This window comes from Macaca mulatta, chromosome 2 (genome assembly GCF_049350105.2).
Source record: "Macaca mulatta isolate MMU2019108-1 chromosome 2, T2T-MMU8v2.0, whole genome shotgun sequence".
Taxonomy (NCBI): Eukaryota; Metazoa; Chordata; class Mammalia; order Primates; family Cercopithecidae; genus Macaca; species Macaca mulatta.
In genome coordinates this window covers 92,656,558-92,674,195 of record NC_133407.1, presented here as the reverse complement: position 1 = coordinate 92,674,195, position 17,638 = coordinate 92,656,558, and the positions used below count along the sequence as shown (strand labels likewise).

At 36.0% G+C, this 17,638-nt stretch overlaps 2 protein-coding genes across 4 annotated transcripts in view; one reads left to right on the top strand and one right to left on the bottom strand.

Annotated features, from left to right (window-relative positions):
* The window catches only part of CCDC39 (coiled-coil domain 39 molecular ruler complex subunit), a 64,288-nt gene extending 59,569 nt beyond the window's left edge, over window positions 1–4,719 (top strand). The window contains exons 17-20 of the mRNA XM_015131565.3: window positions 1,803–1,943; window positions 2,074–2,253; window positions 2,408–2,493; window positions 3,689–4,719. Coding sequence (XP_014987051.3) covers window positions 1,803–1,943; window positions 2,074–2,253; window positions 2,408–2,493; window positions 3,689–3,845 — 564 coding nt within the window. The 3' untranslated portion in view covers window positions 3,846–4,719. The remainder of the gene's footprint in view (window positions 1–1,802; window positions 1,944–2,073; window positions 2,254–2,407; window positions 2,494–3,688) is intronic.
* On the bottom strand, window positions 431–16,891 carry TTC14 (tetratricopeptide repeat domain 14). Of its 3 annotated transcripts, XM_002802906.4 has the most exons (13): window positions 16,632–16,891; window positions 16,037–16,161; window positions 15,728–15,927; window positions 14,472–14,556; window positions 14,176–14,305; window positions 13,695–13,850; window positions 12,880–12,951; window positions 12,330–12,449; window positions 12,099–12,221; window positions 10,932–11,049; window positions 9,885–9,994; window positions 8,698–9,074; window positions 431–1,372 (listed from the first exon to the last, which is right to left on the bottom strand). In XM_002802906.4, exons 1-13 carry the CDS (start codon window positions 16,790–16,792, stop codon window positions 1,185–1,187), a joined length of 1,965 nt encoding a protein of 654 aa, XP_002802952.4. In that variant the 5' UTR covers window positions 16,793–16,891; the 3' UTR covers window positions 431–1,184. The 3 variants fall into 3 exon arrangements, 2 of the variants coding, with proteins under 2 accessions (XP_002802952.4, XP_001099584.2); XR_013413661.1 differs by lacking the exon at window positions 431–1,372 and having other exon boundaries at window positions 7,741–9,074; window positions 10,423–11,049; XM_001099584.5 differs by lacking the exon at window positions 431–1,372 and having other exon boundaries at window positions 7,741–9,074.
* Between the last annotated feature and the right edge of the window lie 747 nt (window positions 16,892–17,638).

The window sequence follows — 17,638 nt, the reverse complement described above, 5'->3', positions numbered from 1 at the left end:
ACTATCATTACTGCTACTTCTATTCTCTTGCTCTTCCACCAAGAAGACAGTTATTTAGAATCTCTTTTAGGGAAGCAAATAGTAAGAGATAACAGTCTCTATTTAAAGGAGACAAAAACAAGTGCTCAAAGTCTGAGGTAAGTTAGTTAAAATCCCAGTGCTAAGCCCTGACAATTACTTGTTATTAGTTGGTAGATAATGGTTATTATGATCTACCCATTAACCCTTTAATGAATTTTAATTTCTTAAGGATCACATTAAGATTGCTCCTTAAAACAAAAAAGTTTGAAAGAAAAAATAATAATATAGTAGAAAGTAGTTACTAAAGCAAATCACTGAAAGATAAAAGAATGTGCCTTGTAAGCAGGCGCTAAACATTGACTTTACTAATAAAGCTGAAGAAGAGATACTGTGAATCTTTGCAAATTCCATGATTTCAGTTGTGATTGTTTTATTTTTTCCAAAATACTATAAAAACACTTTCCAGTTAAATTACATACAAAATTTAATCCACAAAACCATTATACAGTCATGCACTGCAATGGGAATGCGTTCTGATGAATGCATCCTTGGGTGATTTTGTCACTGTGTGAACTTCGTTAAGAGTGTACTTACACAAACATAGATGGTATAGCCTATTGTTGCTAGGCTGTAAGCTTGTAAAGTGTGTTACTGTACTGAGTACTACAGGCAACTGTAACACAATGGTACTTGTGTATCTAAACAAATCTAAACAGAGAAAAGGTACAATAAAAATATGGTATAATGGATTAAAAAAACAGTACACCTGTACAGGGCACTTACCATAAATGGAGCTTGCAGGACTGGGAGCTGCTCTGGGTGAGTCAGTGAGTGAGTGGTGAGAGAATGTGAAGACCTAATTGCTGTACACTAATGTAGACATGATAAACCATATACACTTAGGCTACAGTAAATTCATAAAATAATTTTAGTTCTCCAATAATAAACTGACCTTAGCTTACTAGAGCTTTTTAACTTTAAACATTTTTAATTTTGTAAAATTTTTTGACTCTTTTGTGGTAACACTTAGCTTAAGCACACATTGTTCAACTGCACAAAAACTTTCTTTATATCCTTATTCTCTAAGCATTTTTCTATTTTTTTTTTACTTTTTAACTTGTTTTGTTAAAAACTAAGACACATACACACACATAAACCTAAGCCTACCCGTGGTCAGGATCATCAGTACTACTGTCTTCAACCTCCATATCTTGTTCCACTTGAAGGTCTTCAGGGTCAGTAACATGAATGGAGCTGTCATCTATGATAACAATGCCCTCTTCTGGAATACCTCCTGAAGGACCTGCCTGAGGCTGTTTTATAGTTAATTTTTTAAATAAATAGGAGTACACTGTAAAATAATGAAAGTATATTGTATAGTAAATACATAAATCAGTAATATGTTTTATTATCACTATCAAGTATTATGCACTGAACATAATTGTATGTGCTAGACTTTTATATGACTGGCAATGCAGGTTTGTTTACACCAGGCATCACCACAAACTCATGAGTAATGTATTGTGCCACAACATTACGTCGCTAGGTAACAGGAATTTTTCAGCTCCATTATAATCTTATGGGACCACCATCATACATGCAGTCCATCATTGACCGAGATGTCATTAAGAGATACATCACTGTACTTATTACTCACCAACAGAAATAATGTATATTATGTACAAAAATAAATGAATTAAAATTAAATACTTGATAAATGACAAGTTATATAAAAGTCAATTTCTGATTCTAAAAAATACATGTTAATACTTTTTCTACAGAGCATGGAAAATACATTAAATGTTATAGAACATTTAGCAAATAATGTCAAAGAAAAGTTATCAGAGAAGCAGGCTTATTCATTTCAACTAAGTAAAGAAACGGAGGAGCAGAAGCCAAAATTAGAAAGAGTGACCAAGCAGGTATTGACATCTTTTAAAAACTGACCTTTCATATTTACATTTTTGAAGTCCCAAATCCTCCTTCATCTATTAAAAATATTAAATTCTGGAAAACAGGTTTATAGAATAATTGACTATTATTTACCAACAGTGTGCAAAACTCACAAAGGAAATCCGTCTTTTGAAAGACACAAAAGATGAAACACTGGAAGAACAAGACATCAGACTTCGTGAGGTCAAACAGTTTCACAAGGTTATTGATGAAATGTTAGTTGATATCATAGAAGAAAATGCTGAGATCCGTATTATCCTTCAAACATACTTTCAACAGGTAATACAGCACCTTCTATTAAATATATTTCTTAAACACTTCATGAAAATAAAAACTTTTGTGACATTCATCATGAAGTGAAAGCTAATTAAAAATATTTCTCTTCTAAAAAACAGTAAGTAGTACTAATGATTGCTATTGAATATTCCTCCAGAGTGAGTTAGAACTACCTACGGCTAGTATTAAAGGCAGTCATCAGAGTTCTAGATCTCCTTCACATACTTCACTACTATCAGCAAGGTAAGTGGAAGGTTAAAAAATATCTGCTTAACTCTCACAGCTGTACACTAAGTGATCCCAGCCACTTCTACATTACCGCAGCTGTTGGACAGGCCCATGGACTCAAGGCCAGTGCTCTTTTCACCCTCAGACATCTCACTAGTCAGCATCAGATAGATTAGATGCAGAAACAGCCAACAGAACAAGAATTTCCTTCTGACTTCTGCTGGTGTCACTATTTCTAGTATAGCCCAAGTGCTCTGTGACTATCAGTTATTTCAGTAGGATAAAACAGAAATAAATTTGGGGGCTACATCTAGCACTTGGGGGTGAACCCCAAGTTGGGGGAAATTTTTAAAAAACATATAAGGGCAGCTTAGATGTAAAGACATATAAAACACGATTTTTGTGATTAAAACCACATTGTGGTATTTTACATAATCAGGATTTGACTTTATGAAGCTTTATTTTGCTAAAAAGGAAACTTTTTTTTTCTTCTGCAGTTGTTATCCACAGTTCTATCACCAGATGCTTAAAGCAACATTCTTGTGCTTTGCTGACAAAAGTTTATTAATAATGATCCTGATTTTAGAATTCACAATCTCCTGCATTCAGCAGCTACTTATTAAATTACTATTCCTTAGTCCAGGTAAAAATTTCATGAAGAGGCCCCTAAAAAACAGTGTTTCATTTAAGTAAAAAAACTGTTTCTATATAATTGAACATCGCTGTACTTTCATAAAATACATATTTAAAACTTATTTCAGAATTATATAGCTAGTTGTTTTTCAAATGACCCCACCATTTTATTCATCAATATGCCTCTCACTCTTCTCTTCAGCTTAAATTACAAAAGGTATCATTTTATAATTTTTGCCAGCACCAAATCCTCTTGGCCCTCTTTCCTCTGTCTTGGAAACTTTCAATGCTTAATGATTCCAACTCTAAAAAACTGATTATAGTTCAAAGCATTTTTACCATGTAGGAACATACTTACTGAACTACTTTTCTACTGGTTTGAAACTCATGTATGTTCATCTTTCTTTTCCTCTTTAAACTTTTTATCTATTGATGATCATTTAAAAACGTATTAACACTACTAATATGCACTTTTTTGATCTCTTTACTTATGGAATCATTATTTTGCCAATAATGATAGAGTCTATACTGAAATACAAACTTTGCATTAAATTTATAATTCTGGTTTTTCTTCTAGGTCATCTAGGAGTACAAGTACATCTACTTCTCAGTCTTCAATTAAAGTACTGGAGCTTAACTTCCCGGCCTCCTCTTCACTAATAGGCAGCCCTTCTAGGCCAACTAGTGCTAGAAGTAGCTCTAGTAATGGTAAGAGCAAAAAGAGCAGCAAATAAACATTTTAATCTCTTCTGAAAAAGTTGTAAACACAAAAACAAAAGTATACTTTAAAATACAAAACGACCCAACACATTTTATCTAGTGGAAAGTGTAAAAACTTAGTGGTAAATGTAAAACTTGTTTAAAAAAAAAAGGAACGTTCTCATTTTCTCCATACTGAAGAAAAACATTAACAGCAGATTCTTGACAAGGCTACATATTATACAAGCATAGAAAAAATGCTGTATTTCACTGTAATTTTGATGTTCATAGTGTTAGAAAATAGTTTGCTTCATTATTTCACGAAACTACACTCATTTCTAATGTAACAATCTTTCAAGAAGAAATGTCTAAAAATTTACTGTACTATTATGAGCTTATTACAATGTGAAAATCTCAATTACCCTACAAGACACCAAAATTAGGTTTTCTTTATTCAAAGTAACTATTTCTCAGACTTTTGGGGGAGGAAAATTGTTAAAGGCAGTTTCTTCTTTTGCTGTAATTTTTAACCAAAAAATAGCATCAACCCCCCATACCCCCCCAAAAAAACCAACTGATAAGAGAAACACTGTATATCAATTTTAAAATGCAGCTTAAATTTATAAAAATCACTTCTGACCTTGAAAGAAATCATACGCATTAAAGATTTGCCAACCAAGTATAAAGAATATAATTTTGAAATTTTCTTAATAAACAATTCAATGAAAGCTAGATAGGACATGATTTGCAATAGAGTTTTCATTTAGTTTGAGGTAGACTGCCAAATATAGTAGTTTTTCCAGTTAATAATTTATTATAACATGTGCCCAACACTTTGTACTCTTGGAATGGTGTGGAATATTAGAAAACTGGATTTTAAATAAATGTATTAGAATTCATGAATGTAAATGTTGTCTCCTTCAAACCTGGGGAAAAAATACTCATTACAACTGTCATTATTTTAGAACTGTTGTTTTAGAACTGTTGTTTGTATTTCTTTCTGAAAAGCAGTAGTGGTAGTGAATAGTTCTCCTGATTATTTTTTGTTTTGTTTTAGAAATAGGAAAAGGCATAGCAAAGTCCAAAGAATAAGGTGGGCAGAAAAAAACACTAGGTGATAATATTTCTGGCTAAACTACTGCTCTAATGCATGAGATTTATAAGACCTAAAAACTGATTAAAGTCACTTTGCTCATCAAAGTTCTTATTCTCAGCCCTATGCTAGTTTGGGAATTACTTAAAACTTGAAATAATATTAAACACTGTTCTATGAAGGCAGAGGTTGTATCTTACTGCCTCTGTAACCTTGGATAGTTACTTCCCTGTTTTCCTCATTTGTACTATAGACACAGAAAGTTACCTACAAGTTTATTGAATTGGATATTAAAAAAAATGCACAGGGCTTGACACACAGAAATTGCACTAACAACCTCTACTTACCGAGTTGCCACCTGGAGCTTAGCACAGTATTTGTGGAATGGTTTGGTTCTTAGGCCAGCATACAAATCTACATTTAATCCTTAAATAACAGTTCTAACTTCAGTGTACTAATGATAAATGGTGCAACAGGGGATCAACCTATCTCCAAATCTGGACACTTACCCTCATATCCAAAAGTCACGCTTCATTTGCTTATGGAGACCAAGATAGGATCTTGAGAAAAATTACTGAAGATGTCGCTAGGGATTCTTGACAATGTAAATCCCCAGTAATTTTTGCTGTGATGAGCTTCCTTAGAAATTGGTCTGTCTACTCTGCTTAACATGGCAAAAACTGCAATTACTTTTGCACCTACCTAATAAATTCAGGTAGCGTACAGGATAAGGTACTATTCTCTTACACTGAATGGGGTGTAATAGCCATTCAGACTGATGTGAGATATCTCATTTGGTTTTAACTTGCATTTCTCTAATTAGTGATGCTGAGCATTATTTTATATGCTTCTTGGCCATTTTTATGTCTTCTTTTGAAAAATATCTATTCATGTTTTCTGCTCACTTTTGGATAGGGTTTTTTGGTTGTTGAATTCCTTGTAAATTCTGGATGAGTCCCCTGCCTGATGCATAGTTTGCATATTTTGTCCCATTCTGCAGGTTGTCTGTTCACTTGTGTTCTTTTGCTGTGCAAGAACTTCGTAGGTTACTTAAGTCCCATTTTGTTTTTGTTGTGTTTAAGAAACCAGTCTGGCTGTCACCCAAGCTGGAGTGCAGTGGCACAATCAGAGCTCACTGCAGCCTTGAACTCCTGGGCTCAAGTGATCCTCCCGCATAGCTGGGACTATAGGCATGCACCACCACACCCAACTTATTTGTAAATTTTTTGTAGAGATGGAGTCATGCTGCGTTGCCCAGGCCAGTCTCAAACTTCTAGCCTCCAGCAGTCCTCCTCCCTCAGCCTCAAGTGCTGGGATTACAGGCATGAGTCACTGTACTCAGCCCCTCTTGCTTGCACTTTTGAGGTCTGAATCATGAATGTGCCTATACCAATGTTGGTAGGTTGGCAGGGGGTGAGGGATGAGAAATTATGAAATGGGTTTACAATGTACATCATTTGGGTGATGGTTACACTAGAAACCTAGACTTCACCACTATACGATATATCCATGTAACAAAAATGTACTTGTATCCCTTAAATTTATATGAATTAAGGAAAAAAAATGTTTTTAAATGTTGTGTTTAAAATTTTAGGCTGTACTAGGGATTCCAAAATGTCAAAGGCTATGCCAAGAGGTAGTTTTCACTCATTATAAACACCACAATGTAGGACACTATGTAAAGATGATACTGGAGCTATTAATACATAGAATTAAGGACTCATTTAAGACGAATTTCTTAAAGAATCTTCTTCTTGGTGCAAAGACTAATGCTTTGAGTGACTAGCCGATTTCTACCACCATTATCTATTGCTCTTGAGCAGGGTTTCTTTTCACTGTTCCATTTGCAAAACAAATTTCAGATTTCTCACTAGGCTCTCATCACTGGAGTTTGGTAGACACAAATAATACACACTCAGTACTTAAGGCCTAGACATTTTACTGTTGGCAAGAACTGCAAGACAGAACAAGGAATAAGTCTCTTCTTCCTCTATTATTCTCCCTCACTTAGACCTCTGCAGATACCCAGCTACCCATCCACTTATCTAGTGTCACTGTGACAGTATCTAAAGCTCATTATAATTTACAGCCTTGAGAATCTTAAACTGCAAAGACTCCAATGACATCATAAACCCAGTACTTATGATTCCTATCTCTATCTCCCAAAGAATATACTACCCTATTTTCACAATTTCAGGAGGATCTTTATAATCCAAGTCTCTTTGTTCGTCAGCTGTAGCTGCTGGAATTTATTCTGAGTAAAACCAGGCTCTAGTTTGTCTATTTATTTATTCAGACTCTGAGAAAGGGGTCATCAGAGAAGCATCAAGGCACAGGAGGCGGTAAGGAGAAATGCAGGTCAGATTTAAAAACATGCCTAATGCCCTCTGGACTGAACATCTGCAATACGAGGACAGTTTCCCAATTTTCTTTCACTACAAAAAAGCCAGATTTACAATGTGCTTGTCTGCTACTGCTATGTTTTTGCTAAAAGGATTCTTTTTCTTTTCTGATTTACCCTTGCGTGGAATACAGGCCTTAAGGGCCTTGCAAATATTTAAAGTTAAAAAGCGTTTTATGGCTATGCTAGCAATGAGGTAAAAAATAATAACGGAGAAATAAGCAAAATGGGCTTCTATTCAACTTTTATGATCTTATTCCTAAGGCACTTATGCTGGGGGGAAGCCAATGACTGTTCACAAACCACTTTTAATCAAATCAGGCTTTAGAGGAAAATTAAGACATAATCTACCATTTAAAAATTAAAAAAAAAATGGGCAAAAAATGTAATATTTAAACTGATAAATATAAAAGTGTTCAAGAAACATTCGAACATATAATCTTTCAAAAGCTGACGATTTTTAATTTAACAGAAAAATCAATTTTTATAAAAATGATCCAAGTGTTCAATGCACAAATTTTTCTCTCAAACAGCAGGATAAGATGGACCCAGGAATTCTCATATACCGTAATCGAATGAAGAAACAGTACTTTCAGAGAATTATCTTTAAGTGAAGAAATTCAAATTGTCAGAGTAATATACTGTACATAAACATATACATAAAAACTCTAAAAACCAGGCTGTGACAAGGGACCTACAACTGAAACAAAATTTGAGAAAAGCTTAAAAGCATTTGTTTCCTGTAATCTCTACAAATAATTTTAGGAGCAGAGATTTCTGCACTGAACTGTTATGACTAAAACACCCAAAAACTTAATGGCATTTTGTGTAATGGTGCTGATATCCTTGGTGTATTAATTTTTTGACTTATTTCCTTTTTCTTTTTCAAATTCAGCTATCTGATTAAATATATTCAGTAAATTCTGAGGTAAATTTTTTTTAACACTGCTTTCTGAGTGTTCTTTGCTACTTAGTGCATCTTCTTCTGGAACCTCTGTTTTGATATCCTCCCCATAATTGTCCTCTCTTTCATATTCTCCTTGATTTGTATTTAATCGGTATCTTTGCTCATGTCTACTGAAATCACGTGATCCAGAGTGAGTATATTTTTTGTATTTCTCAACTGACTTCCACGAGTAGTCTGAGCTTGCTGGCGAGGTAGAATGCCTCACAGAACCTGGTTCCCACCTTCTATAGTGCTCTTTTCTTCCCTCTATATCCTTTTCAAATCTCCTATAACCATAAATCTTGTCCTCTGAATTCCTACAGAAGGAATCTGAGGAATTTCTTCTACTGGAAAAATGTCTTTCTGATTTATATGGCTTTTCTGTTTTGCTACTACCTGCTTGGGTTCTATAGCTATTATAAAAATCTCCTGGATCTTCAGACCTACCTCCAAAATCATCCGGTATTTCAAGTGAAGATGAAGAGAGAGGGCATCTATCTTTCTCTTTTATCTGTGTCTTTTCATACTGTAACCTATCCTGCTTCCCCAGTAGTTTCTCCACTTCTTGTTTATGGTTAAGAAAAGACGCTGAAGTATTAGCTGGAACTGGGTAGCACTCATCTTTCCTATTCTGATCTATCTGACTTGAGGATGCCCTAGATGAATGCCTTCTGGAACTGCGAGACGACTCTGAACGGTTCCTCTTATGTTTCTTATGCCTTTTGTGACCAGAAGAGGAAGAGGATGATGATGAAGACACTGATTCATCAGCAGAAGAAACACTTGAAGAGGAAGAAGTTGATTTTCTTCTTTTCTTCTTTAGCCTAAAAAAAACAGTTAACCTGTCATATATGTACAAAAATGTTTCTAAATGATTCATAAAGATGTGGGCCCGATTTGTTTCCTTTCAAGATTTTATAAAAGCTGTGGTTCAGATAAATGATACAATAATCTCGGCTATTACAAGATCTGATTTTACTATTAAGCACTTTTGGGGGAAAAATGCTTGCAGACAGGTATCATTGTGAGCAAATCCATCATTTCTGAAAGACAGACTTTTTCAACACTACCTTAAAAACTTAAGACTACTGAACACATAAAGGAGAACTCAAGTTTTTTATTTGGCTACCTCTAGTTCATGGTTTCTTCACCTGATTACTGGTATATTCAGCCAAATAATTCTTTGTTGGGGGTGGGGGTGGGAGCTGACTTGTGCATTACAGAAAGTTTAATAGCATCCCTGACCATTATACACTAGATGCAGTAGCACCCTCAGTTATGGCAATCAAAAACGTCTCCAGATCTTGTCAAATGTCCCCGGGGGAATAAATCCCCCCCCTAGTTCAGAACCACTGCTCTAGTTCTAAAATATTTCTTCCTAAAATATAATTAAAGTAACTTATTCTATATTTTAATTCTAAGATACATTTTTTTGGTAGAATTCTAGCCTCAAATTCCACTTCATCTCTTTAATAGGAAAATACATGGAACACATATTTGCTAAAGATTCTTAACAGTCATTGATTATCACTTGAAATACTTCTATATTTTTATTTACTTTACCTCCAGTATGGCACTTTGGGTTCAATTCAGTAGTTGCCTTAAGTTTAAAAATACTGAATATTATAGTTTACCTCTTCTCTTCTTTTAAGAGCTTACGCAACTTTTCTGCACTTGTTTCTATTTTCTTTGTTTTCTGCTTTTCTTCCTTTTCAGCTTGTTTTTCTCTTAATTCCAAAGATTTCTTTTAGAACCCAGATATCGAAAAAAACCACACGTTAAAAATAGCAGCATATATAAAACCCAGTATTCAAAAGACCACCCCCAGCCAGAAACCCAATTTAGTAAAACCAAATCACCATAGAGCCAGCATTAAACAGTATTTTTTTAACATAAAAAAATTAGTCATACAGATGTTTGGCATTAGTCATTGAAATGGCCAGGACAGCATTGAGGACCATATTGCAGTTGGTATCCCATAAAAAAAGGGGAAGCCATTGCAGTGGTACCCATGACCCAGAGTGCAAGAAAGGTTAAAAAAAAAAAAAAGTACATAAAAATTATTTTTAAAAATTGAAAAATTTAAACAGGACACATTTTACAAATAAAATTCAAATAAAGACATTCCATTAAGGTGAATTGAAGGAGGAATCACCATGTTCAAATACAAACCATTTAAAAAAATAGCACAGCCCAGTTGGATGCATGATTACATAGGAAATCATTTTCCAGTTTGTGGATGGGGATGAGCAGCACCAGATGTCACAGACACAGCAGCAATGGTCCAATTCAGAAGAAAATGCATGAGAAAACATCATCATCAGTATTACAGGAAAAGACAATTTAAAATATGTCTCATAAAGGTTTTTATAATTAACTCAATTATAGTAGCAACAATGGTAATTTAAAAACCACCAGGTAAGCTCACTACAAAGACATTTCTCAAAACAACATACCAAATTTAGGTAATAGTTTTCTCATAGCTATTTTTACTTTCAATTACGGACAAATACAGAGGCACTACGAAGCAATGTCAAACCCAATTAGGAAGAACCGTACCTAAAAAGAAACTTTTCATAATGCCTTACTTAAGTAATCTAGAAGTTTCCCTTAGAAGAAAATTAAGTTTGGGCATTATTTCAAATATCACTAAATTTTTCTAAGAGGAAATAAGGAATCACCTGCATATATTTATGAAGTTTCTGCAAAGCATCCTCTGCATCTTTAAAAGTCTCATCCAAAGCCAAAGCTTTCTTATAGTAACTTTCAGCATTTAAAAACTTGTCTTCTTCTTCTAACCTAAATTTAAAAGAAAGATTTAGCTTTTTTGTAAAAACAACAAAACTATCCAAATATGCATACAGGTCAGAGGCTTATAAGAGAGAGCTTACTAGGGAAAAGCCACATTTAGTAAATTATTTTCCAAAATAAAATACCAAAATAATATGCTTTTTACTGTAATTTATTTCAAAGACCACATAAACAGAAATCCATTACTAGTAACTAATATCCAATATTGGCACATTTTGGCAGTAATACATGAAAACCCATGATAAATAGGTGTCCACAAATTTAGTATAATCTTGAACTGTAGCACGTAATTATAGCAGCAGGCTCCTTTTCCCTAGCAGTTTATGAAAAATTATCTATAGAAAATTTTGGAAATCTTTGGAAATACCAACATACACATATATCACAACGAGCCTGTAAATAGCATAATCATTAAATGAAGCTCACAAGTGTAGGTTGTGAAACACCAGAATGAGAAAGTTTAGACACAGAGCAGTCAAAGGACGTTGCAAAGTGCTTTTGGTTCTTAGAAGGAAAAAGAAATTACTGTAAAACAAATACAAGGGGATCACTTTTGTGTCAGTAGACTGGATATGGGAAACAAAGGACAAGTCAAAGATGAGCAATATCTCTGGCTTAAGTAACTGCAAGGTATTGCTATTCACTCAGCTAAAAGACACCAATACAAGGCTATAAGACAACCACATACAAATAGGTACTAGTTATCTACCTAGTAAGAATGTAAAAAGTTGCTCCAATCATTAAATAGAAGTTCCTATGAATTATCAACGAATATTGCAAAATTTAACTAACTTGGAATTTGTGATCACAAACAGGAATGACTATACAAATAGTACAGCCATTAAACCAAAAAATCTGAGTATATTATCCAGGGAAGGAGTATTTGCCTAATCTCTTGTACTTTTCTATTTATTTATTGAAACCAAGAGTGTTCTAAATTAAGTGCTTAAGAAACTATTTCCTTATGTTAAGTTCAAAATTTTTTAGTAGTTGGTTGAACATAAGACCTCTACTATTAAACAAAATCTGACACTTACTGTCCTCCTCTCTCTACAAGTGTCTGGCAGAGGTATTTTCTTGCATTTCTGTGAGTTGGACAGTTTTCTAATGCAAGCTCAAAATCTTCTATTGCTTTGTTCAAACTTCCTTTTGTCGCATATCTAGAGACATGAAACAAAATTAGAGGGCTGTATCTCACAAGCTCTTCATAAATCTTGTTTGCATTTACCTGGTAAACATTCCTTAAAATCCAAGTATGATTCACTTACAGTGCTCCACGAGCTACCAAAGCTTCCACGTTTTGTTTGTCTATTTCCAAAGCTTTATTGTATTCATTCATAGCATCCACATGGCGTCCAACTTTAAAATAATCAACTCCAATCTTCACACTAAGACAGACATTTGTAAAGCATCACAAACACTTCAAACACTATCTAAATAAAATGTTAGCGTGACTAAGTTTTAAAAGCAAATGTCATCAAACTTGGCAAATATTTATTTTTCAGAATACTCACAATATACCTAAGGAGCATTCTTCTGCCTTTGGACATTTTCACAATAAATATTGGTGAAACCCAGATATCAATATACTAATTCCTTTTGAGAAAACAGAAATGCTGAATAAAACTTATCTGTTAAGTGTAAAACCTGTTAAGTGTAAAATGTAAGACTACTTACATCTATAAAAGAAAAGCTCATGTCAAAAAGGCATCACTTTAATTCATCTCAAATTTGTCTTATTGATGACATAAGCATGCTTGCCTTGCCCTAAGCTTTTAGACTAGATATAATGCAACTGTTGAAAGACAGTCTTCATACCATTTTAAAGCCCAAGACGCAGATTGTTTTTTTCTCAATGCAGAAGCAAAATCATCTTCAGAGAAATTTTTGCTATTAAAGAAAATAAAAATTAAAACGTTAAACCACAAATATTTTTTAAGTAACTATACTTAATTCTGCTTGACAGGCACTCAACACTGAAAGTATGAATCCCAAGCAAGAAATTTGCATTCTATTTACATACCAAAATCTTTGAACTTTCGAAATGATTATTATTGTTAAACAGTATTTTTCTTGGCTGGGTGCAGTGGCTCATGCCTGTAATCCCAGCACTCTGGGAGGCCGAGGCGGGCAGATCATGAGGTCAGGAGATTGAGACCATCCTGGCTAACACGGTGAAACCCTGTCTCTACTAAAAATTAAAAAAAAAATTAGCCAGGCATGGTGGCGGGCACCTGTAGTCCCAGCTACTCAGGAGGCTGAGGCAGGAGAATGGCGTGAACCCGGGAGGCAGAGCTTGCAGTGAGCCAAGATTGCACCACTGCACTCCAGCTTGGGTGACAGAGCGAGACTCTGTCTCACAAAACAAAAAAAAACAGTATTTTTCTTTAGCATACACACAAAATTCTTATAAAAAGTTTCTGCATCCTTCTCTGCTTGTTTACATGGTATACATCTTAATCACTGATAAGACAGTCCAGTCCAGAAGATGGGATCACCTGGTTCATTCAACCTTTGGCATATGCCCGCTACTAGTTGGCTTAGGACGGTCAAATATGTCCTTCAGCTATGCAGCTTCTAAGCTTACCACCACTCCCCTCACCACCTAAGAGAATAATACTGATTTACTATACCTTTGTAGGCCTCTCATTAAAGATGGTGGATTAGATTCATCTATTCCTAGTTTTTCTAGAAGGAATTCAACTACTCCTGGATTAACAAATCCTAAGGAACTCTGCATGATATTTTCATAGGACTCCAAAGAATTGCTATTTAGTTCAACACTTCTCCTTAAAAAAAGAAAATACAAACACAAAAATTGTAAAATGACTAATCTGACACTCCATTTCAGACAAATAGTAAAGAATAAAGAAACAGTATCATTTGAGGTTTAAATACTAATACCATTTTTTGCATAAGATGGTGTGGCAATATTATGATATGGTTACCTTTTCCCAAGTCTGAAGCAGTTTAACTGTTATAAAAATAACATGAACACATTTTGCAATAAGAGAAATTAAAATTCCCCTTTGTTGTCAAAAGTTTCACAAAATTTGGTATTCCTCAATGCAAGAGACTTTCGTAATGAACTGTTGTTGAAATAATATAAATTACCTGTAGTACAAAGGAAGCTCTTCAGAGCTAATTACACCTAATTTAATACCAGATAGGTGTGGTGGAAGAGAAGAGCTATACAGAGATACTGCCAGCTTTTCATGGTATCTGTCAATATCCTTGATTCCAGCTTAAGAAAAAAAAAGAGAACTAAGCTGATTAGTAAGAAAACGTAAACTAACATAAAAAATATAAACTTTCCCAAACACTACCCACTTAGACTGTATTTTTTAAAATTAATAAAAACAAAAATTCAACAATCATTACTTTTTTATTAGTATGATGAAACTAATCACCTCGGATGATGTCACCAGTTTGGTAATATGATAAAGGATCCCCATGGTTACTGTGAGACGGCACATCTCTTAAGGGACAAAGAGCCTGTAATGAGAAGTATTTTAAAACACTAGACATTTCAAGCTTTGGTAAGAACAGTGTCTTCTTTTATCTTCGCTATTTGGTATGAAACAGCTAGTAGATGAACAACCTAAAGTAAAAATTTAATTTTTTTTTTTTTTTTGAGACGGAGTCTCGCTCTGTCGCCCAGGCTGGAGTGCAGTGGCCGGATCTCAGCTCACTGCAAGCTCCGCCTCCCGGGTTCACGCCATTCTCCGGCCTCAGCCTCCGGAGTAGCTGGGACTACAGGCGCCCGCCACCTCGCCCGGCTAGTTTTTTGTATTTCTTAATAGAGACGGGGTTTCACCGTGTTAGCCAGGATGGTTTCGATCTCCTGACCTCGTGATCCGCCCGTCTCGGCCTCCCAAAGTGCTGGGATTACAGGCTTGAGCCACCGCGCCCGGCCGTAAAAATTTAAATAACGATTTAGTTAAAAGTAATTTTTGTGTCCAAACACCGTAAAATATGTTTGCTGGTTCGGTTAAAAAACTAAAATCTCATGAAACTTTCCATTAGTTTAGGAACCAAATATGATGGCTTATAACAGTATACTACACGCATCAAAAGCAAACCAAAATTTGTCTAAAAGGTATAAGGATTCCAGTGAAAATGAAATGTGAATTCTCCAAAGTTTTTGTCTGTTATCCAGTCTGTAATACCTTCTGCTTTTCTTCCTTTTTATCCGCCTGGATAGATGGCAAATACCCAATCTTTTATCATGACACATTAGTTCAAATTCAGGACTATCCATCTTGGGCAAAGTATTATTGTAAATATATAAATGACAAAAATTTCTAAATTATCCACATGAAAATATACAATGCCAAATATTAAGAATACATATGTTCAACTACAAGAAATAAGTCTGAATACCAATCAACCTCACTACGTCCACTGATACCTCTTTGAGTACTTAAAAAAGGACACTGTGCCTGCCAACCAGAGTTTAAATCTAAAAACTCCCCAAAACCAGAATTGGAGGGACAAACTGGGTAACTTTCACTAATTTTTGTTAACGATTTTTCTCCAATTAACATTTAATTTCCAAAAGTATCTTGGCAGGTATACTTGAGCACAACTGCATGCAAAGATATAATTCTTGCATTGAGGTGAATTAACAAAAACAGAAGCAATCCAAATAACAAAAATAACTTACCGTGATTTCTAAGTGGGCTATATCTCTCATGATACCACTTCCTAAACAGATCAACACCATGAAAAAACCGAATTCCCGAACAGAACTAATTCTTCCAATCACTATATCACCACGCTCAATATCTCGGAAAAACAGCTCTCTTCGATCCATACTAGGTATCTCCATGAATTGCTCTAAAGGTGGCATGACTGCATAATGATCTAAAAAAAAAAAAATTAACAAAATCACTAACGATAGTTTTGAGTTCCGTTTCACCTGAAGTACTGTTAAACAGAACGGCAATCTTAAAGGTTTTAAGGCTAAACTCACCTTCACTATCTTCATTAATTTCAGAAGTTGCAGGTGCATCTGATTTCCAGGAAAGTGCAAAAAGCAGATCTGCTTTTTTGGAGATGAATTTCTGTATCTCGATGTTGTCAACTCTCTTCTCTTTTCTTAAAAAGAAAAAAAAAATACGAAAATTGGTTTATCTGCAAAGCCTTTTTACAAACTCTAACCTTCTGCTTACGGCTTTCATCGGCCATTCCTCTCCATCCCAAGTTCCAGATCATACAATCTCAGAGAAAAAGTTTTAACTAGGCATTCCCTCATTAACCAACCTGGAGGTGGAGAACGGGGAAACTTAAAAAATGACGCCTCCAACCCAGATACGAAAGCTCACGGGATTTTAGCTAAGGAATCTGCGCCTCTAGCAAGCAGTGCCATAGAAAAAGTTCACCCCGCAAACCGCATTGCACACCTCAAGAGCGCCCTCCCTCCACCCAGCCCAAGGCACCAGCGCGCGATCCTCCTGTGCTCATGGCCGCGCCTCCACTTCCTCTAGACGCAGACTCGGGGCTGCGGTAGTGGCTTCCAGAGCTGCGTCCCCTCTCCCGTGACGCAGTGGCACCAACGTTGCATTTACCTGCCCTGCAACGGTTGCTGGGGCGGCGGGCCCCGGGTTGGCTCGGCGGCCGACCCCAGGAGGCTCCGGAAGTGTGGATTATCCTGCTGTTCGCTCCGGAGTAGAGAGAGCAAAGAAGACCCATGGCAATTTAGCGACTGCCGCAGAAGGTCCCGGTCCATGGCTAGAGACTGCAGGGCCCGGAGGCTGACGGGCTGATGGTTCCCGGTTCCGTGTCCGCTACTTGAGCCCGGTGGTACGGGAAGCAGAAGACACAGTCTAGAGGCTCCCGGAAGTACACAGAGAGCACAACCAGTTACACCCGGAAGTGTTCTGGGCCCCCCCCCACGGCGGCGGTGCGGAGCTCAGCCTCGGTCTCGCGAAACCGAGCGAGACTACGGAAGGCCGAAGGATTGGGCTCAGCATTGCTTGGGCTAAAGTCTGAATAGGGCTTCCAGGAAGTGATGTATGTGAGAAGTTTGATTTTTCAAATGTACGTGGAGTCGCTATTGCGTCGAAATAGCTCGAGCGCTAACCTAGGGTAAACAATAATTCCTTTTCGTATTCATCAAGGTGCTTCTAAGTGCCAATGCCAGGGTAAGAACCCCAAACGAGTCGCACAAGCTTCTTCCCTCGAAGTACTCTGCGTAAACCAATACCTATGTCTCTGACGTAACCGCATTCAGCCGGCTGCTCCGGGAACGTTTCCAGGTCTTTTAACGTGCAGAAGGAAGGAAGGACACGGACATTTGTTAAGCACCTGGAGTGGTATTCTCCATCCATACCCCATGTACTGTTAGTGATTGTGAGTTCTAAAACCAGGATGGCTTTAATGTCTCGACATGTGCATATGCCATTCAAGTGTTACAGTAACTGTAATGTATACATTCATTTCTTATTTAGTTTATCTCAATGGTTGCTCAAAATTTAGTGTCTGTAGGACCTACTGTATAGTGATGTGTACGCAAAAGTCAATATACTGTACTTATGGACAATTGAAGTGATTTTCAAAGGGAATTTCAACTTAG